Below are 27,026 nucleotides of genomic sequence, written 5' to 3' on the forward strand. Positions count from 1 at the left end.
ACAGGTTGCGATTAATTCATAAAATGATTTTCATTTCCGTACGCCGAATCCAGTCTTTATTCTACGTTTTCCGGAAAAATGACGTTACGCCATCACTTCCGGTTATCAAATGCGTAGAAATACCTTAATTGCTTGTTCGATTTTAATATAAGTCGTTGAGGGCCACTTTTCAGTATTGACATACGATTGTTTTGACCAATGACCTCTGACTTCCGGCTTTTACTTAATATGACTAATGACTTTTGGCTTATTTCTGAGCATATTAAAGCTACTGTCCTATAAGCTGAACATTTTCGTTAATCTCAGGTATGTAAAAACTATTTTGAACTCGAATTTAAGGATGTACGCTCAGAATTAAAAGTATTTTCCTGTAGTTTTACTTAAATGCTCAAACTCACAAGTATTTAATGTTTCGTAATACTAGGAGAAAAAATATGTTATAAGACTTAGTAATAAATGAGAGTCAATAAGACGTTCGTGGAGATTAGTATTTGTACGTTGAAGTTAGTAAGTTGTACTCAGGACCTAGGAATACTGGTACGTAAGTAGAAGTAAGTAATTTGTACGTATGAATCAGTAAGTCGTACTCAGGAGTTGGTAAGACGTAGGCAGGAGTTAGTAAATATATGTAGGAGTTAGTAAGTCGTACAGAGCGGCTAGTTTTACGTAAGTAAAAGTTTTTTTAAATTGTACATCGGAGTAAGTATGATGTACGTAGGAGTTATTGTGACCTACGTTAGACTTCTTACAAAATTTCTGCTGACACCAGCACGCTTCCTCAAATCTCTTATAGCTTTATTACCCATATCTAAAAAAGTCATACACTGACAACGTTAAAACAGTGGTTCGTCCATTCCAGAGGACTGTATAGCCAGAGCTGATAAGTTTGACTAGCTAACGGAAGTGATAACCATATTACTGCGATGACAAAAGAAATAGAATGGAACGTGTCTACGCAGGCAATCATATTACTTGATCGGTGGATCATGTTTAAAACGAATGCTTATATCGAGACATGTACTTATGTGTCCATATTGGATTATTTCGATGAATTTATGATTGCATGTGCAGATAAATGCTTGTCAGTTTGTTTTGGATTTATCGCTATTTTTTCACAATGTTTCTGTTGTATAGCGGTGCCATGGGAATTAACCAGAACCAGTGTTCGTAGGTTTAATATCAGGAACTAACAATGTTTTTGCAATATAAACTTTGACTTAACTTGGACTAATCTGTACTCCGCAAGTACCTGCCATCTTCTCCTCATGTCAGAGATGCCACATTTGTGGGACAAATGATTTCAGACACAATGTACGTACATACACCTCTCCCGGGGACCGAACTCACAGCACAACGGTTCATAACTATTGCCTCTCCGCACTGAGCTAAGCGTAAGGCGAGGGTCGTAATTTAGCAGAAACTTTAATCATTGACGTTTTAATGTTACCATACAGAAATAATAGCGAGAAATTACTTTGTACATAATAAATAAAAATTTCTTCCACCAAAACTTATATTTTAAGATTCAAACTTATTTTTAGTTAAAAACTGTTTATTTGATCCCTTACCATGCTAAATTTCTATTGTAATGGACTGGTCCATCTTCCAATTTTGGCAGTACCATTATCATTTGAATGGGTGTTTATTGAAAATTTAATGACTGTTTAGCGAACAGTGCAGACCATGGTCTGCACTGGTCGCAAGGGCAGAATCAATCGTGTCCATCCTGGTAAGGGTTAAAGAAACTTGTTAATACTGAAATTCAAACTCACCTGTAAATAAAATAAACAGCATTATTTCCGAATGAAGTACCAAATACAAAGAAAGTTTCTATGTTATCTTGAAATACATATTGATATTGACCTGTTTTTTCTAAGTTCTAAAAGTAAAAAGGTTCTGCCTCAGTGGTACAGAGATCAAATGATTAAATTATTTTTGTAAAGATTGTGACCATTATTTATAATTTCTCAATTATTACCGAACAATATTTGCTTGTGATAAATATTTACCTTTAGCTAAAGTTTTGGCTCTTTTCAATCTGTATGATATGCTTAATATCTCTAATGATTTAAACATATACCGATATCGACGAAAACAGTTTTTTTTTAAAAGAACAACTAAAGTTTCACTTACCAGTTCTTATGTCAAAATTACAATCTGCTACATTAATCTTACGTATTGACAAAAGGAAGTTTGAACCAGATCAATACTTCGTTATCTACTTTTTAAAATGTAAAGAAGATAATCATTTACTTTTTTTCAATACCATGTCTTAAATATCTAGGTTCATTATTATAAATAGAGAACGGTAACGAAAACATTATCGATCATGTCCTTATTGATAAGTCAGGGTTTACTTCATGCTAAACAGGGTTTTCTTTTATAGTCAATACGATTCAAAAATAGCACAACTATTTTGAAACGGATAATGGTTTCACTACCCGATTCTCCTATTCTCAATATAAACATTCAACACGTTATTGTTACAAATACCGTGCGAGAGTAGTATGTAAGTGTCCTCCACACAATTAAAAAAAAAAATAAAAAAAAAATATCAAGAACCCTGTCCGCATGTCCCGATAAAACATATCATAACACTATCGCCTGATATGGAACCTACAATCAATCAAAGCTAACTGTTCAGATTCAATTTCGGCAGAGCAGCTAAAACAATTATCACGATATCTTACGTGAAAGTCCTATTTACCTCACCATTGAGACTCTTTACCAATGCCTCTCTCATTTACAGAAGAGAAAGGCTGACAAATATCCTTTATCCTTATACATGCAATTGTAGATTCGCAAACGAAATACTATATTGATCTAACTACTGCCTATTTAGAGATTGTCCCTGATGGTATATATCTTGATGAGGACCTTAGCAACGTCTGTCATATGGTAAGAACACATCAACAAGACCTCTGCATAGGGCGCCAGATCAGTTAGATTTGTAAGATGTTACATTATAGATCTGTTCACAAGAAGTTTAGGTGCATGCACACATCATTTGTATAAACACTCTTTGAATACGAGCAATCAGTTTGAGATCCTTATCATAAACAACAAGTCCAGCATCGTGGGAAGGCTCCAGAAACCATGGTATTGCCACAGATATGTTCCTTATATTGACGTGGGTACCTCGTCAGCAAAGGAGTAGCCAAAACAGAGCGCTGTTTAGCATAAAATGTTAAAACTTCAGTGCAACACCTCCGGTAGGATAAGGGTTCCCTAATCAATAACAGCCAGCCAGTAAATCTATTACCAGGTAGAATACATTTTCCTTTATTCTGACAACCATCCCGGCGTGGAACCATATTCAAACAACGGTGCCTCCGTGGCCGAATGGTTAAGGTCGCTGACTTCAAATCACTTGCCCCTCATCGATGTGGGTTCGAGCCTCACTCGGGGCGTTGAATTCAACATGTGAAGAAGCCATCCATCTGGCTTACGGAAGGTCGGTGGTTCCACCCACCCAGGTGCCCTCTCGTAATAAAATAATGCACGGAGGGGTACCTGGAGTCTTCCTCCACCATTTAAGCTGGAAAGTCGCCATATGACCTATCATGTGTCGGTGCGACGTTAAATCCAAACAAAAAAATATCCGTCAACATTTGGAGGTCCAACACCATTCGACAGTACAGATTTGAATTCCAGGTGGAATCCAGACACCAAACGTGTTTTAGCCATTTCATTGTACGTGTAATTAGAACAATATGGGCAATTGGTACATCGCTCGCCTAATTTAATTCTGCGCTTGAATTTAAGTCAATTTTAAAAGGGAAGAAAAGATATGGGAGATAATGGCAAAGCAAACTTACATTTACAACATATTTTATTTTTAATATATCTATGTAAAAATTCTTTTTTACTTTTCAGATTGTGTTGCAGGCCATTTAGAATTCCATAAATAACGAAATGTTATGAAAAAGATAATACCTGAAAGAAACAGAAGAAAAAGCTGAAACCTTACTGGTTTGCAATTTTGACAAATTTAGACAATTAATGGTACATGTACGCTAACCATTTCCAGCAGCATTCTTGTATTCTAATATTTCGAGACCGCTAGTATATAATGTCTTTAACGGACCTGTGTACAGGTGTGGAGACCCTTTCAAAACTTAGGTGCAATGAATAAAGTATAATTGTGGAACAGTTAGGTGGTTTTGTCCGGCTTGTCTAATGCAGATTTATAATTCAGGATTAATCACATAGCTGTACAAACATTGAGCGTTGAGGAACAATTTATGTACAGTGACATAAACGCAACCAATATTGAAAAGTTTATACAAACATGAAATCACATATTTCAATCTGAAATGGTATTGGATATAGATATATATTTAAATGCTATAACAATAAAAATAATATTTACATAAACAGGAATTTATTGAAAATAAACTAGGGGGAACCAACAGACATCTAGAATAAACAGCAAATAGTATTTAAGTCGGGGATCAAACGACAGATAGAATAAACAGCAAACAGAATCAAGTCAGACAAGTTTCGTTTTTAAAAATGGCTGCCGAAGGTAGATTACCAAGTTTCGTTTTCAAAAATGGCTGCCGATGTTAGATTACGGGTATGTTAAGATATTTGTTACATTGTATAGGAAAACAGATTAGTTTTCAATGTACAAATGATGTTTTGTTATGTTTCAGCTTTTAGCATAATTTTTGTTATGTTTCTTTTTTGTGGGATTTAACGTTGCGCTGACATATAGGTTATATGGTAACATTCAAGTTTAAATAGTGAAGGATGACCCTAGTATCCAACAGTCTATTATTTCATTACGGGCGGCCACGAACATTCCGTTAGCCAGCTGAAAGGCTTCCTAACACAAAGAAATCAACTCCCCGAGGGGAAAAGTGATTTGAAGTCTTCTACTAAGTCATAGATGCATATTTGCCTCGTTTCTTCTTACGATTTTTTACATACTAATTTTACATGCATGAGTCGCTGTTTTGTCATCTATATTCGATCCCTAGACGCGTCATACCAAAGACTTGAAAAATGTCACCAGTAGTTCCCTTGCTTGACGCTCAGCCTTAGAAGGGAAACTGGCTTCTCTTTTCTGATACCCTCGTTGCGTTGGATCCCATCAGAAATGAGATGTCGATAGTGACTGATATAAGTTGTAGAACTTCCCTCACAATCGACTTCATGGCGCACAAACACAATTAAATTGGCTATTAAAAGTTTTTGGTTGTAGTAAGTAGTCTACATAATGCAAAGGAGATTACTTCATATGCAATCATTTGTTACTTCATATTTTATAAAAAGTAGTGTAAGCTCCTTTTATAGCGAACTCATCGGAACAAAATGTTAACATAACCCTTATAGGCATTATTGCACAACAAACTGATTTATATAATTAGTTGATTTAACATGCGTTGAAATACATCATTTTCTTTGTAGTTTTATAAAAAAAATTAAAACAATTTAACATTTTACTTCGCTTTCTTACTATTTGATTCCTTTGGTTATTTTGTCTATGCTTACGGTTACAAAAGGCAAACTAAGTCTTCTATAATAAAACTATAACATAATGTTGAAAAATTAAAAAAAAATATCTACCTTTCAAGCCTAAAAATGGAGTATGATATGTTTTACAATACTGTAGTCCGCTTAATAATTATAAAGTTATATTCAGACGTCATTGAATACCTGATATATCTGATAATTGTACTTACTTATTCCATGGTCTCATTGTTGAAATAAAATAGAATCGAAATCTCATAATTACACCCATTTAAATCCTACAGTTTGTGACATCCGCTTCGCAGTGAGATAAATATCTTCTTTCTTTATAATTGGTGATTACATATTTTCAGTGGCATAATAGGTGACTTAAATATATGTATTATATTTCAGAAGACCTTAAGCAACATTCTTTTCTAAATTATCAGATCAAGAATTCAGTATAATACTTGGTTTTAGATTTCGTTGAGATAAATCAACTATCACGATAGTTTTTAATAATTGTTCGAAGAAGGAAGGGGGGGTATATTGATTTGTAGATGTCGGGCGGTCGGTCAGTCGATCTGTCGGTACAGATCAGCTCACGCGGAAAACCCACATTCCGTTTTTCCTCGAAGGAAAAATCTTGCTTAGCGAGGAATTTCTCCGAGTACTGCCTTATTCTGACTCGGAGTACCAACTTGTATAGTTTTATTACTTTAGCGGAATTTCGTCGAGTCACTCCGAGAAATTACTTGACGGAACTCCGAGTCAAAGCTATGCTGGTAACACTATATTATGTACCGGTATTTTATGGCCTCTCCGCGCGACTCCGAGTCTAAAACAAACAATCAGCCTGTCATTTCGAGTGCCGCGAGATGATTTCACAAAACTCCGAGGCAGTATTTCTTTACCTGGATTGATTTTTTTTAAATAGTTATCTTGTTTTTTTTTTGTTTTTTTTTTTTCGTTTTTGTTATTTTTTACTGTTTAAAATTTGTGAATTTTGATATTGAAATACATCCGCTTAAACGTAAATTGTTAAATATGAGATTGAAATGCTCTCTGTCTATCTCTTTAAATTAGAAATGAATTTATGTAAAGTGAACTTAATTTTAGGAATATATAAAACTAACCAAACGTTCTAATACCTGCCTGCCGTTATATTATTTTGAAATACATCCTGAAATTGTGAATTAAATTTAATTAGATTTATGCAAAATTGACTAATAAAAAACTTTGTAACACTAGACATGAGGAAGAATTGACCTCATAACCAATATGGCAGAAAAGACAAAGCTTGATATCATTTCCTATCAATTCATTAGCATCACACATAGAAATGACTAGTCTGCGTAATTCATCAATTCTGCCATATATATTTAAGAAATATGATCTTTACATTTGTTTTAGATAACGCTGTCTTTAAGAAAGATATGTATAAAAAACTTAAGTATCCAAATTAATACAAAAAGGCGAACAATGTAACTGTCGTCATATGATTTTATAAATTGTACGGCCATTACCCGTTTTTAAGACAATTAATGAAAGGAAAATTCTGGTATGTTTGTAAGATAAATTAAAGGGAGAATTGTGTCGCCCTTGGTCATTTTCTCTTTCTTGTAAGAAAACAATATTGGCAATCAGCGGTACAGGCATTTTGTCATATTTAAGCAGACTTTATACAATGAATATAACTAAACATATTTCACCAATATATTCAAACTTTTTGCAAAATAAAAAATGATGCAGAAAATTAAAACGGCATTATAATTATATCTTAAAATTACCAACAACTTCCCGTAAATTCAACGCATTTATAGCCTTATCAGTGTAGTACATGCTGTGTTGTTTTAACGGACCCTTATTTAGTGGTAATTGGCAAGTTTTATTACGGGTCCAATAAAAAGGATATACGCGTGATGCATAAAATATTTTATCATTTCTATCAGGTTTTCATTCATTATAGAAATGGGTTTCGTCTAAAATCGTTTTGAATTGAACATGTACAACCAATTTTGAAAGCTTCATAATGAAGTAATTAAAATTACCTTGATTTTCATGATAACTGAAATGATCATGAAACAAGGTAAAATTGAATTTCTTGTTTTGTAAAATTTATGATATTAACATAATAAAGAGTTGTTCGTGAAGTAAAACGACATTAAAACAACCATTGTGTCTAATAAAACATTCAAACACAAATAAACTTAACTGATTATATCATTTTCTTTAACCTTTTGATCACAATACCGCATGTTTACGTTGCATTATCGTTTTCATATGACGCTATAACAACAACTTCGCACTAAAGTGAATTATTCTTCAAAATAAGTCAAAATAAACAGTCTGTGGCTTTTATTTCACAAAAATGAAATATATAATATTCAAAAGATATATTCATTGAGAGAAGGAAATTACTTGCACCTAAGCATCCATGTCAATAGATTTATACAAAAAAAAATGCTTTGAATAAACGCATACTAGTATTTGAGATTTTTTACATATTTTATATAGGAAATGGAAGAAAAAGACGACGAAATGATGTCATTATAAATTTTATTATGTTTATGAATCAAAAAGAAAGATACAATTGATCTCGAAAACAGCATGTGATGAATCAAATTTTGAACATGGGTAATATTTTTGCACATAAGGTTTCTTATTTTTTGTAATTTTGTTATGAAACAAATTGTGTACATGCCCTTCTTATTTCTATTTAGTAAAATCTGACCGCTATCGATTATTGGCCGCAGGAATATTCTTTGGTATGTAAGCCGTTAAAGAATAGTGATAGAAGAAATGCTTATTTTTCAATATGAAGTTGCTGTTTCTTTTATACATTTGGACGAAATTATAAAAGGGAGAAAGAAATTACTGCCGTATCTGTTAAAGGATTCATAAAATATTAGTGAACAGAGAAATCTGTTTATTTTTAAAGTAAAATAAAAGATACAATATGAAATCTGTCATCGAAGTTACTCGAAGATCCAAGTAAATTTATACAGGTAATTATTAATTGGTCTCGGAGTCACTCGAAACAATTCCGTCAAGCGACTCGGAAACTAAAGAAACAAATACAGGTGTGTATTCCGCTAACTGGATTTCATCTCGAGTCACTCCAAGGATTTCCTTCGAGTGACTTCGAATAAATCCTCAGAGTAAGATAGAGTAATTCCTTGACGGAAAATGGCTGACTCGAAGAAACTTCGAGTTGGAGCCTAAGTACTCGTTTCGGCCATCTCCGAGTATCGAGTAGAATGGGTTTTCCGCGTGAGCTGATCTGTATGTTTACCCTTTGGTTTCCTGATGATAACCCAAGAACGTTTGAGCCTAGGATCATGAAAGTTGATAGGGTGGTTGGTCATGACTTGTAAATGACACCTATTGATTTTGAGGATAATTTGTCAAAGGGTCAATACCTGGAACAGTTAAAAGGTTTCCGGTTGATAACTAAAGAACGCTTGGGCCTAGGACTATGACAGTTGATACGGTAGTTGGTCATGACAAGCAAATGACCCCTATAGATTTTGAGGCCAGTAAATAAAAGGTCAAGGTCACGGTAGCCAAGAACAGGTAAATGGTTTCCGGATGATAACTCAAGAACCCGAAGATCATGAAAGTTGATAGTGAGGTTGGTCATGTTTAGCAGATGACCCCTTTTGATGTTGAGGCCAGTAGGTCAAAGGTCAATTGCAAGGGCACAGTGACCTTTAAAATTTAAACGGTGTCTGGATGATAACTAATGAACGCTTGTGCCTAGGATCATTGAAGTTGATGGGCAGGTTGGTCATGACCAGCAGATGATACCTATTGAGGTCAGTAGGTTAAAGGTCAAGGTCAAAGCGGGTCGGAACATTTGATCCGTTTTCGGACAATAATTTGAGCCTAGGATCGATCACGAAACTTGATAGGAAGAACCAGTAGATGACCCCTATTGATTTTAAGGTCAGTAAGGCAGAGCTCAAGGTCAAAGTGACCCAGAGCAGTTAAACCGTTTTAGGACGATAACTTGAGAATGCATAGGATCACAAAATTTAATCGGGAGGTGATCATTTTTAGTATATGACTCCTATTAATTTTGAGGTCAGTAAGTCAATGGTCAAGGTCACATTGACCCAGAATAGACCTTTTGTGTACATTGACCAAATAATTTCTGTTTCTTTTGCAATTACTGAATGCATTAAGGCAGTATTTTGTGTTCTACGACCTCTTGTTTAACACTGGAACATGGAAATATGTTCCTTATAATCCGATTATTTCTATAATGCTCACCAGGTTTGTTATAACCATTTTGTTTTACAAAGATCAAAGAAGAGCTAAAATAGGGACATTTTAAATTATTCTTTTTAACCGAAAATTTACCAAAATTCATTATAACTGTGGTCATTACATTTGAAGTTAACTGTACATTAGTTTTGCAAGCGTAAAATCACAATGATGAAGCGCGAAATTGTGAATGTTTCGTAATTTCGCGCCTCGCCACTGTAATCTCGCTCTCCTTAATCATAATTTTGCAGTTCGTGCTTCTCCATCATATGCATATGATAAGCGAAGCATTGGATCAAGATGGCGAAACACGAAATCATAATGGTAAAGCAAGAGATCACAAGCGAAAACCCGCGAAATTAACTTCGCACTTCGCCATCGTGATCTCATGCTGTGCCACCTTTACTTCGCTCTTCACGCTTCATTAACATGCGCAGTTGATACGCGATACGCAAAGCGTGAGATCATGATAGCGAAGCACTCAATTGCTAAAAGTTTGCAATTTCATATTTGCCGTCGTGGCGCGCTTCGTATTTCCCTTAAATAATTGACTGTTACTGTATGAAGAAGCTCTTCATATACAATTTATATATTGAATAAGATTGATATATCTGATCAGGATTTTTCTACAACTGAAGCTGGTATCTAAATATAAGAAAAATTATTGACAGGCATGCATTGCAAATCTTTAAGAAGAGGCTACTACGTGTTTTTCTTTGTAATAAATGTGTTGCAGAAGGAACTGACAGATGCTTGTATGAAACTCTCTTCTAAATATATCAAACTATCATTATTCTCTTCAAAATTTGTTAATTACATGTATATGTCAAAAACTTTTGACAAGGGTTCAGTTGGGATTTGATTGGAGTCATGTATCTATAATGACACAATTATCCAAATTCTTATTGATCTAATTCCTGATCCTGAAATGTGTTGTAATTTAGGGGAATACATAAAGTACCTTTTAACTGAATTCTACACTATGGAATCATAGAGGGGACATCGGATTTTTTTATTTTAATTTATATCGTGGCCACGAGAAATAACTAAGAGAAAAGCAAAAAACAATTTCTTAATTTGTGGTTTTTCTTAGTTCTATTTCGTGGCCAAGAATAAGCAAGAGATAATATGTTTTGTTTTTCGTTTTTTTTTAATATTTCAGCAAAAATGATCGTTTTTTTTTTTTTGTTTTTTTTTTCCTTACTTATATAACGTGGCCACGTATTAACAAATAATTTTTTTTTTTTTTTTTTTGGGGGGGGGGGGGGGGGTTAGTTATATTTCGTGGACACGTATTACCAAAAATCGTTTTTTGTTTTTTTAGTTATATTTTGTGGCCACGAATTGGCCAAAAAATCGTTTTTTGTTGTTTTTTTTTCTTACTTTTATTTCATGGCCACGAATTAAAAAATTGTCTTTTGTTTTTTCTTAGTTATAACTCGTGGCCACGACATAAATTAAAATAAAAAATCCGATGTCCCCTCCATGCTTCCGTACTACTCCATGCTCGATGAAGATAGACTTTTATTTCATTATGTAGTTTTTTTTTCTTTTCGTGTTTGAATTCAATTATTTGCGCTAACAATTTGGACGATCACGTTCAAGTTAAATTTATTGTACTACAGTCAAGAGACGGATTTAAACTGCGTTAAAATGTTATGATTATAGTTATAATTTCACGTTACAAATATTTGAATGATTTAATTTTGTTACGCTTGTTCTTTATCAAGTAGGTAACGTGATATCAGAGCAAACACATGGACGTGTCTGTTCAAGATTAATTGATACTATGTGAATTTGGGTTAGTAGATACAGAATTTATAACTTTCAACTTACCTAGATAATGTGGCATTCTATCTGAGTCAGCAACTGATTAATTAAATTATCTGCTATTTCGTTGTTGATGTCTAGTTCTAAGAAATTTAAGTTCATATAAAATTATCTTAGACTTTTCCATTCCGTTTTCCCTTCTGTTTGTTTTCGTTATTTTTACTTATTCATTAATCATCCATATTTCCATTAAATTCTGTATTTGAATTGTTTCAATTAATTAAATATTTATCTTAAATCACATGAGACCTTTGACCACTTTGTATGACTGCCGCTGCTATAAAGTCATGGAAACTGTATGTAATATGAGTAATATCGTTCATTTCAGACCATTGGCAGGTATCTAAATAGAGCTATATTTAAATGTGCAAGTAGAGCATTAGCTCTGTTTATAGCAAAATAAAATGTAAGGTAATTGGTGGAGTTCGTTACAAAATTGAACGTTTCTGTAGTTCGGTATGAACTGTGTTTCAAGCCCGAGGAATGTTCTGATTTAAGTATAGGTAAATATACAACGTAACGCAGCGTTTGCAGGAGCCTCCAAGTGAAATAAATCAAAGCTTTTTTGTTCGTTTTGAAATGGGGATTGTAGTATAAACGATGACAGTAGAAATATGTTATTTCTTAAAGTCAAAATAGTTGACAGTACCTTTAATAGCCTTAACGATATCGATAAGTTAAAACTGTAACTTGTAAAGATTAAAATGTGTGCCGAAATTTTATTTCTTTTATAAGCGAATTTTTTATCTTAACAAGAGGGATATCTCAGTTCTTTAAACATTTTTTTCCACACGTGCTTCTGCTAAAAAATAAATTCTTTGCCTTTCAGTTTTTCCTTCTGACTTAGTTTTAATAGATTAGTAGCCTGTTTTTAGTTTAAGGGGCCTTCTTAGTCAAGTGGTTAAGGTCTCTGACTTCAAATCACTTACCCCTCACCGATGTGGGTTCGAGCCTCACTTGGGGCGTTAACTTCCTCATGTTTGGAAGAAGTCCAGCTGGCTGGTTCTACCTAGGTGCCTGTTCGTGATGAAATAATGCACGGAAGGGCACGTTGGTCTTCCTTCACCAGCAAAGCTGGAAATGACCTATACATATGCAGGTGCGACCTTAAACCCAAAAAACAAAAATTGATAAATGTTTTTTGTCAAGTTATGTGAATATATGTCTTGAAACGTTGTTTTTAAAAGTAAATATTTCATTCTGTAACTTAAAGATGAAATAGATATATGCATACAACGGTGATATGTACATAGATATGGGGTTAAAATAAATAAGCTATATTTCATCTGAAACTTAACTTTCAAGCTGAAGATATAAATGGTTTTACCGAGCTGCCTGTCAGTGCCTGAAATAATGCAGAAGGTGATCGTGGATATTCTTCCATCACAGTTCGCCGTAAGACCTATAACTGTGTAGGTTTGACGTTAAACCTAACAAAATTCTCCATCTACAGAAAGCTTGAAAGTCGTCATTTGACATGTACTGTGTTTGTGTAACTTAAAATGCAATGGAAAAGTAATGCTCAACTATTCTTATCTGCCTACCGCAGCCATAACAGCTAAAAGTTACCTCAGAAACTGAACTTGTTGTAGTTGTGCAGGATAAAACAGCCATTTTTATGAAAAAAGCTTATAAAATTGGCTGAAGAGGCTAGGACAGTGATGTGTTGAACGTAATCGGTAAAAATGTTAAGAATTTACAATGAATAATTTTACAGACGAACTAACAACAAAACTTACAAAATGTTTTCAAAATTCTATTCATAGTTTTGTTTGTGAATTTAAAACTTCCTATTGGATATAATACCTTGGTCTATACACCAATATAATAAAGAATAAACTGGTTCGCATAATGCATAATGTGATAGCTGAAATGTATTGATTTTGTCACTTGCCAATAACTGTTGTGAATGAGGTATGCTAAAAGGACTTATACAACGGTCTCGTTGTAATTCTTTGAATGAGGTATTTGTATACTTGCATTAAAGGTCTTGTTTATACTTTTTCACCTGCTATTAATAGAGATTTTCATCACTTACATCGACGCGGACTGCGGACAGCGGACTGCGTACTTACAGACTGAGTATGGGTTTTCTCAAAATATTTAAAGGTTGGCGAGAAAGACAACATACTTACGGTATATATGTTTCTTTTACCTATATGTTTATTGTAACAAATAGTGTATTGTGATATAATTATCAGCTATTATACAATAGATACGTTTAAAATATATGGATAGTGAACAGGCTACATTTAACACAGGTAGTCGCAATTTGCAGATGTCATCTAATTACTCTGTCGCATTTTACCTGCCTTTAGCATATTCGTTTGCTTTAACATTTGGTTTTTATATTGAGACATTTCTGGCGTTACCTATCTTCCGCGCGTCTCGAACTACACGACACGTGAAGTTTTGAACCAACGATACTACGATATTACTTCACCTTAAACATGTTAAACGTTCATGCATTAAAAAGTACATGAAGATAACGGCGATTCCTATAAAACAGTTTGGTTTTAATTTGTGTTCGTTTATACGATTCCTAGCAACAAGATGAGAAGAAAGGAGTACAAAATATTATTGTGAAAAAAAACATTCTTAATAAAATGAACGTCCGTTTAATTTGTATTGCATAGTATAAATACAGTGTTCTCATAGACTTCTGTACGGAAAAAGCCATTGTCTTTCATTAATTTTGATAATAGTAGAATGTTCCATAGTTATAAGTTTTAATGAAATATCTTGAATGATTTCGTTCAACATTTTGTCAATACATACAGAAAGTCCTCATACATGTATCTGTCATCCCCGTCGAAAGGAGATATGATACATTTCCATAAATTAGCGACAACATCCTAATGAGTTATGTATCAGCATGTTTGAAAATAATAATAAACAGAATAGCCACTTCGTATTGACATATTCTGATATAAGATTTTGAAAAATGATCAAGACAGACTCGATCTTGATGACTGAGGTCACGCAAAGATATTCTTCAAATCATTTTGAGTCTCAGCTGTGTTTGATCATGAAACATTTTCATTGATATCAAAACTGCATGTTAAAATTTAAGTTTTAAATTCATGACTATTTTCAAGTAACTATTCAGTAAGGTTTGTCTTGTCTCACCTGGAATTTAATCTTTAAGTACCGTTAAAACTAGCTGTATAAATTAAAATCTAAAACCCAGCTGGGATTGGAAATTGTTTTGTGAACAAAGGGCCTAGGACGCCTCCAATTGCAAAGTTTCGGTTATATTCCAAAGATGTTTTATGGCCAGTACATGCATAAAATTGTCAATGAAATTATATTTTGACTTAGTCAACTCCAATGACACCATTTGAGCAATTTTTGTGGTCATTTGATACAACCAGATAAGTAGTCGAGACTAGCCTTTTATCATTATTGACAAAGCCTTTTTAGTCGAGTACCTTTTCGAACATGTGCGTATGTGGTATGTGTAGAATGAACTTGAACAAAGATTTAAACTCGTGAAAACTCAAGGTCTATATTAATTTAAAAATTCATAATGTAGCCATCATGTATATCACGAAAGGATCAACGGGAAAACTGAAGAATTCAATACCGTATAAAACTGAATCTGTAGGGTTTGAAATTGTTAAGAACATATAATATAACTTGTAACATATGTTGCTGTGATCCCCTACGCATAGGGTTCGCCTGAGTTTAAATAGGTGAACCTTTTGCGACGCAGGGGAAGAATGTCTGTCTCTGATATTGATAAATCATATATCTCAGATATTTTTAACGGAAACAGTACCGGATGCTAAACATGCCACTGTTCAGTTATGCATAACTTCCTCATATACAGTTTGAAAAGGTAAGTCCACAATCCGTGGTCCGCAGTACGTGTCGATGTAACCCGAAAATCTTTATTTAGAATATACGGACAAAGATATTTTAAACAAGGTTCAACATATATAACTCTTCACCAAGGATATCATATGACATAGAAGCCAAATATTTCATGAATTACACTAAGAGGTTTGACGCACGTACAATCTATATTTTTTATCACTAAAAGTTGTTCTACTTCATCACCCATATCATACGTCCTATGTGTATTACTGTGACACCAACTTTCCATGAATTATACTTTTCTTACTTCAAATTTTAGGACGTAGTTTTAATGCAGTTTCTCAAAGTCTAGTTTTACTCGACCAATTTGATTAAAATTTACAATAGTTGTTCGACATCATCACCGAAATATTAAAAATAGTTTTTCTACATCATCACAAACAACAGAACATAAGTTTAGTAACACTGGCTCCATTTCATAAATTAACCCCCTCTTCATTCAGTATTCAGTTTATTTCAATTTTAATGCATTTTTACCTTATCTCTTTTATTACTTAATGAATTTGATTAAAACTTAAAACAGCTGTCCCATGTCATCATTCACATCTTCTAACAGAATGTCTGCAATTCTAGATTAACTTTTTGATGAATTTTACCTCCATTTACTTAAAACTTGAAGTTACGATGTACTATTGATACTTCATGGATTTAACCCCCAAACTCCAAATGGTTGTCAAATATATTCACTTACATCACATGATATCAAGTCCATGAACTGTAGGTACAAATCAAATATTTTGCTCTGGGATGACACCCATACCCAATATTTTCACTTATTTGAATCAGAAACGTCACACATGCAATGTTTTGTTTCCTCTGTTATGTATATTTTATTTGCCCCTTTGGCAATTTTTTGTTTACTGACCTAGTTCTAAGACATCATCCTGTATTTAATATAAAAATCTACTTTATTCTAGAATATTCTACTACAATACTGATACATAGTGTATGACAGTTATTTTTAGAAAAGATTGTCCTTGATTTTGCCAGAATGTTCTTTTTTATTCTTAGTTTTACATGAAACTTCTGGAACCTTCCATGATAAAATGAATAGGTTGATGTCTGATATTTGAACTAGAACCTACAGTATAGAACTAAGATTACCGTATTTGATGAAACTTTCCTATATTTCTAAATAAAAAATATATTACCAGTTTGGATATTTAATATTTTGAAGGATTATTTGAAGGATTTACTAAAATTTGTGGATTTAAAAAACTATCTTTGAAGAAAGGAATTATAACTTTTGGATATTCTAAAATTACTTTTGAACTGTGTTAAACATTGTGGAATTTGTTCTGATTGGATTTAAATTTGACCTGGACAGGATTTGGACTATTTTTGCATATAATTTTGGATTTAACGGCTTTTTGGCATTTTAAAAGTTATCTGAATTGTTACTTGAATTCATGAATAAAATTTTGTTATTGTTAATACTTGCTGGTTTGTCTTTTAGTTACTTTTATTTACTGTAACAAGAAATTGTTACCCTCTGACATAACACCTCTAGCAAAGACGTAATGAGGGTTTTATCACTCTGTTGATAGTTCTAGCAATGCTCAGGTGAGTTATTGTGATCGCTCGATGTCCGGCGTCTGTCGTCTGCCGACTGTCGTCTGTCAACATTTAGCTTGTGTATGCGATAGAGGCTTCGTGAAATTTTGTCATAATTATTACCTTAATGAAATCTAGGCAAAGTTTGAAAATGGGTCAACTGGGGTCAAAAAATAGGCCACTAGGTTAAATCAAGGAAAACATTGTGTATGCGATAGAGGCTGTATTTTTCAACTGATCTTCATACAGTTTGGTCAGAATAATAACCTTGATGAAATCTAGGGCTTATTGGAAAATGTATGCGATAGAGGCTGTATTTTTCTATTGATCTTCATGAACTTTGATCAGAATGATTGCCTTGATGAAATCTAGGTCTGTTTTAAAAATGGGTTATCTGAGATTAAAAACTAGGTCACTAGGTCAAATCAAATATAAACCTTGTGTATGCAATATTGGCTGCATTTTACATAGGATCTTCATGAAATTTGATCAGAATGTTTGTCTGGATGATATCTAGGTAATTTTTGAATATGGGTCATCTTGACTCAAAAACTAGGTCATCCGGTCAAATTAAAGGAAAACATTGTGAACGCAATAGGGGCTGCATTTTACACTGGATATATATAGAATTTAGTTAGAATAATTGCCTTGATAAAAATTAGGTCAAGTTCGAATGTGGGTCATCTGTGGTCTAAAGCTAGGTCACTAGGTCAAATCAAATGAAAGCCTTGTGTATGGAATGGGGGCTGCATTCTGAACCAGATCTTCATGAAATTTGATCAGAATGTTTGTCTGGATGAAACCTATGTCGAGTTTAAATATAGATATCTAGGGTCCAAAATTAGGTCACCCTGTCAAATTAAAGAAAAACCTTGCAGTGAGGGCTGCTTTTTACACTGGATATTCATAAAATTTAGTCAGAACTTTGATGAAATCGAGGTCAAGTTCAAATATGGGTCATCTGTGGTTAAAAAACTAGGTCACTAGATCAAATCAAAGAAAAACATTGTGTATGCGATAGAGACTGTATTTTTCAATTGATCTTCATGAAATTGGGTCAGAATGATAGCCTTTAAGTTGATGAAATCAAGGTCAAGTTTGATTATGGGTCATCTGGGGTCAAAAACTAGGTCGCTAGGACAAATCAAAGAAAAACGTTTTGTATGCGATAGAGACTGTTTTTTTTTCAAATGAGGTTCATGAAATTTAGTCAGAATGATTACCTGTGTGAAATCTAGGTCAGTTTCGAATATTGGCCATCTGGGGTCAAAAACTGGGTCACTAGGTCAAATTAAAGAAAAACTTTTTTGTATGCAATAGGGTCTGCATTTTGAACCGGATCTTTATGAAATTAATTCAGAACTGTTGCTTTGATGAAATCGAGGTTATGTTTGAATATGGGCAATATTGGGTCAAAAACTAGGTCACTAGGTCAAATCAATTTAAAACATTGTGTTTGCAACAGGGACTGCATTATACACCTGATCATCATGAAATTTGATCAGAATGTTTGTCAAGATTAAATCTAGGTCAAGTTAGAATATGGGTGATCTGGGGCCAAAAACTATGTCACCCGGTCAAATCAAAGAAAAACCATTTTATGCAATATGGGCTGCATTTTATACTGGATATTCATAAAATTTAGTCAGAATGGCTGCCTTGATGGAATTTAGGTCACGTGTAGCCAAACAACTAGGTCAAATCAATGAAAATACTTGTTTGAGACTACATTTTTTTGGTCTAATCTTAATGAAAATTGGTCAGAATATTCGTTTTCATGAATTCACTAGGTCAAACATGTTTTCACTGTGACTTTAAGTGACAATGAATATGACCTACTGACCTACTTTCTAATATTTTAGCATCAGTTTGCCATTTAAACATGTGGCTCATATTACTCAGGTGAGCGATTCAGGGTCATCATGACCCTCTTGTTTTAGATACTTCACTATCCGGCGCCAATATACTTGCTTTTTGTGTTTTTTTAGAATTTTGTGTATTACGAAACAACACCAGAGCGATATGTGCGTAACATAATTTGCTCTGGAATGGATTAATTAAGACAAGGACAGCCATACCTTCATATTCCCACTCATTTACATCAGAATCTTCACACATGAACGTGTGAAATGTTCTGTGACAAAACAGTATTGTGGGGGTTTTTAACTTTAACTCTCCCGAGAGAGCGGGTTTCATTCTAATATTAACAAATGTTGTTATAACGTTAAAGAAAAACACGATGAAGCCTTTTCTTTCTAATTTCAGTGTTCAGTTGAAGAAATCCACAGTTTGAACAGTTTTATTTTGATATCACTATATAAAACACGCATCGATTGCATGATGTAATATTTTTGCCGATGTTGCATGATTGGAATGTAAAATTCACACAACAAATTTTAAAAACATACTTTATAAGAAAATAGATTGTTACCACCCTTTTGCGTCTTACAGGTAAAGCATTGAAGAAAAACATACCGTACTGCAAATTCACATACTCATGAGTGCGTCATGTCTGACATACCTGAAGAAAGGACATATTACCTTCGAATTATTTTGATGTGTATGGACCTCACTAAAGAGACAATTCTTAAGGTGTTCAGATATTTGATAAAAAGTGATGATATTGTAAACTTTTTAGCATCGGTGGATACAATTAGCAAACTACAGGACTTATTTAAGAAGAAAATTCTGAACAGGACTGAATATAATCTAGTTTACTACCGTCCCAATCTAGAGAAGTTTGATATTGCACTATTAATTAGACTGATATTTGGATTGTGCAAAAATGAAATAGCTAAACCACAACTTGGCTGGACAACAAAACTTCATCCTAAAGATGAATCTCTTGGTGCTGATCTCATTCGTTTGAGAGATGTAAGGAATAAGCTAATTGGTCATCGAGCAGATGCGAAGCTCTCTAAGGCTGAGTATGAAAAAATAAGAGATAAAGTGCAAGCTATTTTAATCAGGGTGATCGAAAATGTTGATCCCAGTTCTAAGGAAGACGTGGAGAGGAGAATTGATGAGTACACAAAATTGGTTGTAGATACAGAGAATACAAGAGTAAAGAGGTACCTGGATCAACTTCTTGAATGCAAAAATGAATATGACAAATTACAGGATAAGGTAAATAGCACATGGTGTTGCAAACAATAAAAACTAGACAATCGTTAGTCATCATGGCACTTCTTTACTACTTTTCGATTTAATGAAAGCAAAATTGGCATACTTAGTTGTCACGTTTTTATTGGATCTTGTAAGGATTCTATACAAACAACTCGCACTACTGTAATATAACTTCAGTATAGAAATGATAATGGTTTCTTTCACCCTTTTCTTCTTCTTAAGTAAGGTTCCAAGAAATACATAGGTCTTATTACTTACGTTTTTATTACGGCAGTACGTAGTTCAGAATAGATAATGAATTTTGTTTATTACACGTTAGTTAGTCTAAACAAACAAACTTATTGTTTAAATGTTCTGTTTTAGGCTGAAGAAGAGAGCAAGAGATCTCGAGGTTTGATTTTTAATTGTACATTCTTAAGAGCGTATTTGAAGTTTTAGATTTCTATTTCCTTTAAGTTTGTGTTTCGGCTCATAAGACTTAAATGAAGTTTAACTTAGGCAACGATTTACATGTACATTGCTTTATTTTAGTTATTGTTGAGAGTTACCCAAAGTCGTCTTTTTGTCGCCCTGTCATTACTATAATGTTAATATTTATTTATAGAATTTCAAGTGTATTTTAAAACAACACCAGAGCGATATGTACGTTATATAAAACTTCTGTTTGATGGTGGACGCCTTGTTTTGTGTGGGATACTCGAGAGAGAATTAGACAATCATGGCAACAGTCTGGTTTCCCTGATTTCTAACAACCGTGAAATACTAGAATCAATGGTTGATAAACAGTATAAAAGTCATCTTTTCCCATTAGAGCCTGGCAGAATGGATCATACAAAATGGGATGTCGATCTTCTTGCATCGTTGATTTTGCTCGTATTTCCAAATATAAGTTTAGATGAAAGTAGCAAAATTGAGCTAATAAAAGCTTCAAGACTTTGTTATGCTGATAACGCATTACGCTCTCTGGATGCAGATGATTTTCTGTCAGTTTTGACAGATCTGATAAGTAGTTTAAACTTTCTTTCAATGAACATTGCCGAAGAAAAGAAACTTGAAGTTTGGAGTCTCATTGAACGCTACAAGAAGAAAAACGACGACGGTGATGCGGATGAGTATTTAGATCAACTGAGGAAATCTGGCTTGCTTGTGAAGACGCTGAAAGACATACACCAAGGTATACATCCAGATGTTTACTGCAGATTGGAAAGTTTATTTTGCTATGCAAAGTTTATTGCTAAACGAATTGTATATACTTACACAGCAAATATTAACCAATCTACGGTTTTTGAAGTAAAACCAAAGAAGAAAATTCTACATATTACTCTGGTTTGCACAAATATGTTAATTAGTTTGATATTCACAAACGTGCACTATAATATCACAGATGCACAAAAAGGAAGCCTTGTAATTTTATTATTTACAATGGTCTTCATTTCAGTGTGTGTAGAGTTGTAAAATATCATAATATTATATCACTATATTCAGTTAAACTTTGTATTTCTATTCATGTTACAAATAGTATGTCAATATTGTTGACCTAATCTTAAAAGTGCTTACTAAATGTACAGAAGTGTTCAAGAAATTGAATAATATATTTGTACAATTGCAAATTCAGATCGTTTTAGTAATAGTTTTGATAAGTGTGGTAAAGAGCTTGTAAATGGATTGAATTTCGTTAAAAAAACTTCTGTGGTGCAGGAAGAACAATTATTTAAAACCTATGTAACTTTCATGTTATACTGTATTGATTTATGTTATGAAAAGCCCCTTTTCAAATTAGAAAAATGTATTTTAATATGTGTTTTTGAAGTTTGAAGTACTTGAATTCATATTAAAGCATGATTAACATTTAAATCAAGGCTATACCATAAAGAAGAATATGTTTCTGATTCAGTTACTTACTGCTGTCACTTTGGTACAACGCGAACTACTTTTCTATTATTGTACTGTTTTTCTTTGAAACAATTATGCAAAGTATTGCACTATTCCTTTTGGGTAACGCTATCTTTTTTGCTGCGATACACAGAAGCATTTATACTTATTCTTCATTCAACGGCACTAATGTGGTATCAAACTGATATCAAAAGTGTGGTTTTTGTTGGCATGACATTACACGAACGATATTTTTCTCTGTCAGAAACTGTTGTCAGACTGAAGCAGTTACTGAGAACATTTGACGAAACAGGGATAAATTTCAAGGCAGAACATGGTGAGTCAATGTTAAAAACAACTTGCTTTGTTCGGAGGAACAAAAGGTACATTTAAAAACTCGGCAACACGAATTCCAAGATACCGAGTGGTTTATTTTGCGATAACTTAAATGGTACTCGATGCATGTGTTTTAGGTACACGTATTACCATAGCTTCATATACATGTGTGGGTGTACTTGACATATCCATTTCACCATTATTCCATTGTTCTGAGATTACCGAGCAATTTGAAACACAATTTTATTTATGTCATATTTGTAACGTAAAATCAAGTTTTATTTTCTAATGGTAACAATAGTAATTTTACAGATGGAACTTCACAAATGATGTTGAAATATTTGGAATTTGACTTAAAATGAGTTACAATAATGTAATGTACATTAATATTAATAAGGACTTGAGCAGTCCTTCGTTATAGCCAATATTTCGTATTAAGCGAATTCGAGATACCGAATTTAGCTTTGCATCACTTACAGTAATACCTTGATAGTATATACTTGTCAAACATATATCATTTAATGTTTTATTCTATTTTTATATCAAGTACCTTAAACTTTTTTTACAATTTCAGTTTTAGAGCTAAAAATATTGACAACTTGTCAGAACGAGGAAACAAAAAAGAATGCAGAAGATTTCCTTGAAAGAAATCTCCAAGCCTCCCTTCATGAGTCAGATGTTCCGACCAATTGGATAAGGACAGAAACAGACAAGCTTGTTGCTAGTATTACCACACATCCAGATGTGAAACCAGCTGGAGTTAAACGAAGCTGCATTCTACTGTCATTCGAAAGCTCTTCGCCTTCTGCATTGATACACATTTTAGACTACTTTGACAGTCAGCACTTTCAAGCGCGGCTTCGTAACATTTCAAACGAGCTGCATTATTTAAACGAAGATGCTTTTCTTTTGCAAGGACATGTCACACTTGAAAGTCTTTCTAGAGTTACACAATATTTCGGTACGTATTACATATAAATTAAGGATACGTGTTCTAAGGAAGGCAAAGCAGCCGAATAAAAATTATCATATATTCATTTCAAACCACTGTTTTAAAGCAATTACAGATATACTAATGGAAACCTGGTCTCTGTAGCGGAGTCGCTTACTAATAGTTCGAATTACAAATTACGCACTCCTGTAGCTCAAAATCCTATTCAGGTATCCGCCGACTAGGAAAGATATATTACGTACATGTTTTCTTTTCTTATCTGTCCGTCCTTTTTACTGGGAGTCGCAAACTTATGTCAGTACATTTCAAGCTGGACCGCTTGTTATAATTTGTAGCTTTTACTGGAATGAAGCATATCTGTTCATATCGCCAGCATAGTCTGCTTGTATTAGAAAATTCATTAAATAGGTTCTATAGTCAAAATTAAAACCGGTTTTTCGAACATGTTGCGACAAATAATATTTTAAAATCGTAAACGTCGTGTTTTCCTCTGTATATTAAAAACAAGAATCGGTAATTAAGGGTCCTTTGGCCTGTTAAATTTATGTCTTGCATTAAGCGAATTTCAAAGTAAAAGAACATCAATGTTTTTGTTTGCAGTAGGACGAAAACGTGTCTTTTATGAAATTAATGAATTTTTGAAAAGTTGTTACAACACGAAGTAATATACAAATCATATATACTGTATTAAACTTAGAATTCAACATTTCAGACATTTTTAATTCTTAGAATTTTTACAGCAAAGAAATGAAAGTTATGAAACTGGAAACCTGGCTTTCCATTCACGAATGTATGTATCAACTTTGTATTATATGTGTATCATTAGATTCTAATAGTGGTACATAGATTCATTGTTACACTCTTTAAAAATTTGCCGTTGAACGTGACTATCACAGAAATCCATTTCAGATTATTATCCCAGTCTATCGCTCGCTGCTTCGGAAACAGCTAAAACTCATGCAACAACGTGGTAATAGTGTTGAATGAACAATGTTTTAACGCTGTTTGGTCACTGACAAAGGCTAACACATAGCCTGACATTGAGATCATTTTTCTTGATTGATTAAGCATTAATTAAATTTTGGCAACATTATTAGTTTTGTTTCTTGTAATCAAAAGTATTTTCTATCGCGTTTTTGGTTGTTTTTAAATACTGTTTGTTAGAGATGCACGTAAGTGTATTCCTCGATAGGGAAGTAATGTTTCCTATCTAAGTTCAGAAATTTAGGAATTTAAGTGTTGAATAAAATTTTTTCCCTAGGTTCACTTAACTTCAAGTAAGTTTTACCGACCGTTCTAAGGTTATGTGGGTTCGAGCCTCACTCGGGAGGTTGAATTCTTCATTTGAGGAAGCCATCCAGCTGGTTTGCGGAAGGTCGATGGTTCTACCCAGGTGCCCACCCGTGATGAAATAATGCACGTAGGGGTATCTGGGGTATTCCTCTACATCAAAGCTGGTGTCGCATATGACCTAAAATTATTTCGGTGCGACGTTAAACCAAAAATAAGAAAGAAAGAAAAAAAGGCTATGCCCCTATTTCCAACCTTTTTCTGTTCGTTTTGTAATTTGTATTACGTATGTTGTCTTGTTTGTTGTTTGCGTTCCTTTCCTATTTCTCCTCGCTACCCCATCGCCTCTTCTCATCCTTTCCCCTTGTACTTACACTCCCTTACTTTTGGAACCCCTCTCTTTTTACTTTGAGTGAGTTGTCGTGCCCACCATAATTTTGTCTTTAGGCGATGCCCGATGTAGTTTCTTTCCTGCTTGTGTGTGTGTGTATGTGTGCGCATGCGCGTGTGTGTGTTGTGTGCGTGTGTACAATATATTTTCTGTTACAGCTTTTTTGTGCGCCTACTTTGCAAATGCATGGCTATATGGCTGTGTTCGGGGTGTTATGTGCTTCTGGGAAATCTACTAGCCTTACCTTTTACATTTTGTTAAAGTACGCAAGCAAGATCCTTTTATGTTGTAGATAACACTGAAGATGAACCTTACAAAGGACTAAGTATCCCACTGAAATGCTCCTCTGTTGGTGGAATGAGATATGTATTAGACACACTGAAAAAGGAAAAGACCACCAATAGACTCAATGTCATTGCCGAAAAGATATCAGTGAAACTACAGGAAAAAGTATCGATCAATATTACCCCTGATTCATTGGAATTTAGAGACGTGATTGACAAAACAGGTAATGTTATTACCAATTACAATTATTTCTTGCACACCAGACTGGCGTTTCTCGAGATTGTACCTATGCCGGCAAAATCCATTTGACACCTCCTGTCAGAGGACTCTACTACTGTTTATGGCAACTAACGATTTACGCATTTATTATATATTGTTTATGTAAAATTCTATAAAAGTCAAATAGGCCTACCTTGATATCTGCTCTTCGTTTCTTATATCAAGTCAAAGATTTTTGCATTAAAAACAAAATGTTACGCTACAAACGATAAAACTAAACCAGGACTTTGATGTTGTATGTTATTGAAAAGTCATGACATCGTTACTGACATCAATTTTCGTGCTTTGTTTAAATACGTTTCTATAAGACAGAGTGCTACAACGAAAGTATTTCACAAGTATTCCTTGATGTAGTAAAATATAGTATGCAAGAAACATTGTAAACCACAAGTTGTTGATGCAGATGAGAATACTGTTTTGCGGCTAAATCGGCAGTCTCGTTATTGACAAAGCACTTACATTCAAACTGGATATTCCCATCTGCATTTACAGCCGGTGATAAATTATAATAATCGGAAGGTTCGTCGACAAAGTTGTATTCCCTTATTTTCCGTCAAGCCTAATGATTATATTTTTGCAAAGTATTTAGCTAGAAAAGATTTCTGGACTTGTTACAAAAGGAGCTTATAAGTCAGTGACGTTAAACATAGTCTTGAATGTTAAACTCAACAGTAATTAACAGTAATAATCAACAGTAATTAAGCGAGTTCTTGGATTACTGAACGTATGCCAGTTAACGGATATCAAGTCATTCAAAGCTTATTTTCTTAATTTTGTTTACGTATTTGACTGTTTGCTAGTATGTATTTAGACTAGCTTTAGTTATAAAATATCGCGAAAAGCTTTTTAGTTCAGAATGTTCCCTACAATATGTAAGTTCCTACAGATTCAGAGGGATCAGGCGCTAGTGATATTGATGGAGACAAAGCGCACAAAGCGGAGGACAAATATTCATCTGAAAAAGAATGGAAGCATCGGAAATTTGATGCAAATAGAAAAGCAGTGAAAAATGCACCGGTAAACATACTGATTTTTATGCTGAAATGTTGAATTACTCTCTAAAGCACTATGTTAACCAAAGCCACAGGGTAGGCTATTGTAATTAACTAGTCTTTGCAATATTCAACATCGTAATACGTTTACATATCGGCACAATACTACTACCATTATTAACTTTGCATGGTGTTTTATAACTATAAGACGATTGCTCTCTTTTAAGTCACCTATATCCATGTATAATTACTATTTTTTATCCATTGATACTAAAATTAAATTAGTATTAAATATCCCCAAAAAGGGTCTTCCATGCTTGATCCACTGAATCACTAGACGATTTATTATAGTTTTTTGTCTGCACTGATAAGCCGCCAGGTCTATAACAGAACAAAAGTATTTAACAGCTTACGAGGAACCACTTTAAGTGTGTTCATCAAACTTGGCCAAAGACATCATTGCATAAACATTTTCCAAAATTTTCTTCATATTATTCTGCTTCACATCATAAGC

At 33.7% G+C, this 27,026-nt stretch overlaps 1 protein-coding gene across 1 annotated transcript; it reads left to right on the plus strand.

Moving 5' to 3' along the window:
* Positions 1 to 4,416: 4,416 nt before the first annotated feature.
* LOC123552649 (uncharacterized) lies at positions 4,417 to 25,550 on the plus strand. Its single transcript, XM_053524218.1, has 7 exons — positions 4,417 to 4,579; positions 19,441 to 20,115; positions 20,479 to 20,506; positions 20,720 to 21,289; positions 22,253 to 22,324; positions 22,898 to 23,284; positions 25,249 to 25,550. Exons 2-7 carry the CDS (start codon positions 19,498 to 19,500, stop codon positions 25,548 to 25,550), a joined length of 1,977 nt encoding a protein of 658 aa, XP_053380193.1. The 5' UTR covers positions 4,417 to 4,579; positions 19,441 to 19,497.
* The last annotated feature ends 1,476 nt before the right edge of the window (positions 25,551 to 27,026 follow it).

Source organism: Mercenaria mercenaria, chromosome 15 (genome assembly GCF_021730395.1).
Source record: "Mercenaria mercenaria strain notata chromosome 15, MADL_Memer_1, whole genome shotgun sequence".
In the NCBI taxonomy this organism is placed as follows: domain Eukaryota; kingdom Metazoa; phylum Mollusca; class Bivalvia; order Venerida; family Veneridae; genus Mercenaria; species Mercenaria mercenaria.

Bases quoted from the DNA above. Each gene is read 5' to 3' on its own strand.
- LOC123552649 (XM_053524218.1), top strand. From the start codon at position 19,498: ATGTCTGACATACCTGAAGAAAGGACATATTACCTTCGAATTATTTTG. The intron at 20,116-20,478 runs GTAAATAGCACA...GTTCTGTTTTAG, and splicing joins ATGACAAATTACAGGATAAG to GCTGAAGAAGAGAGCAAGAG. The intron at 20,507-20,719 runs GTTTGATTTTTA...ATTTATTTATAG, and splicing joins AGAGAGCAAGAGATCTCGAG to AATTTCAAGTGTATTTTAAA.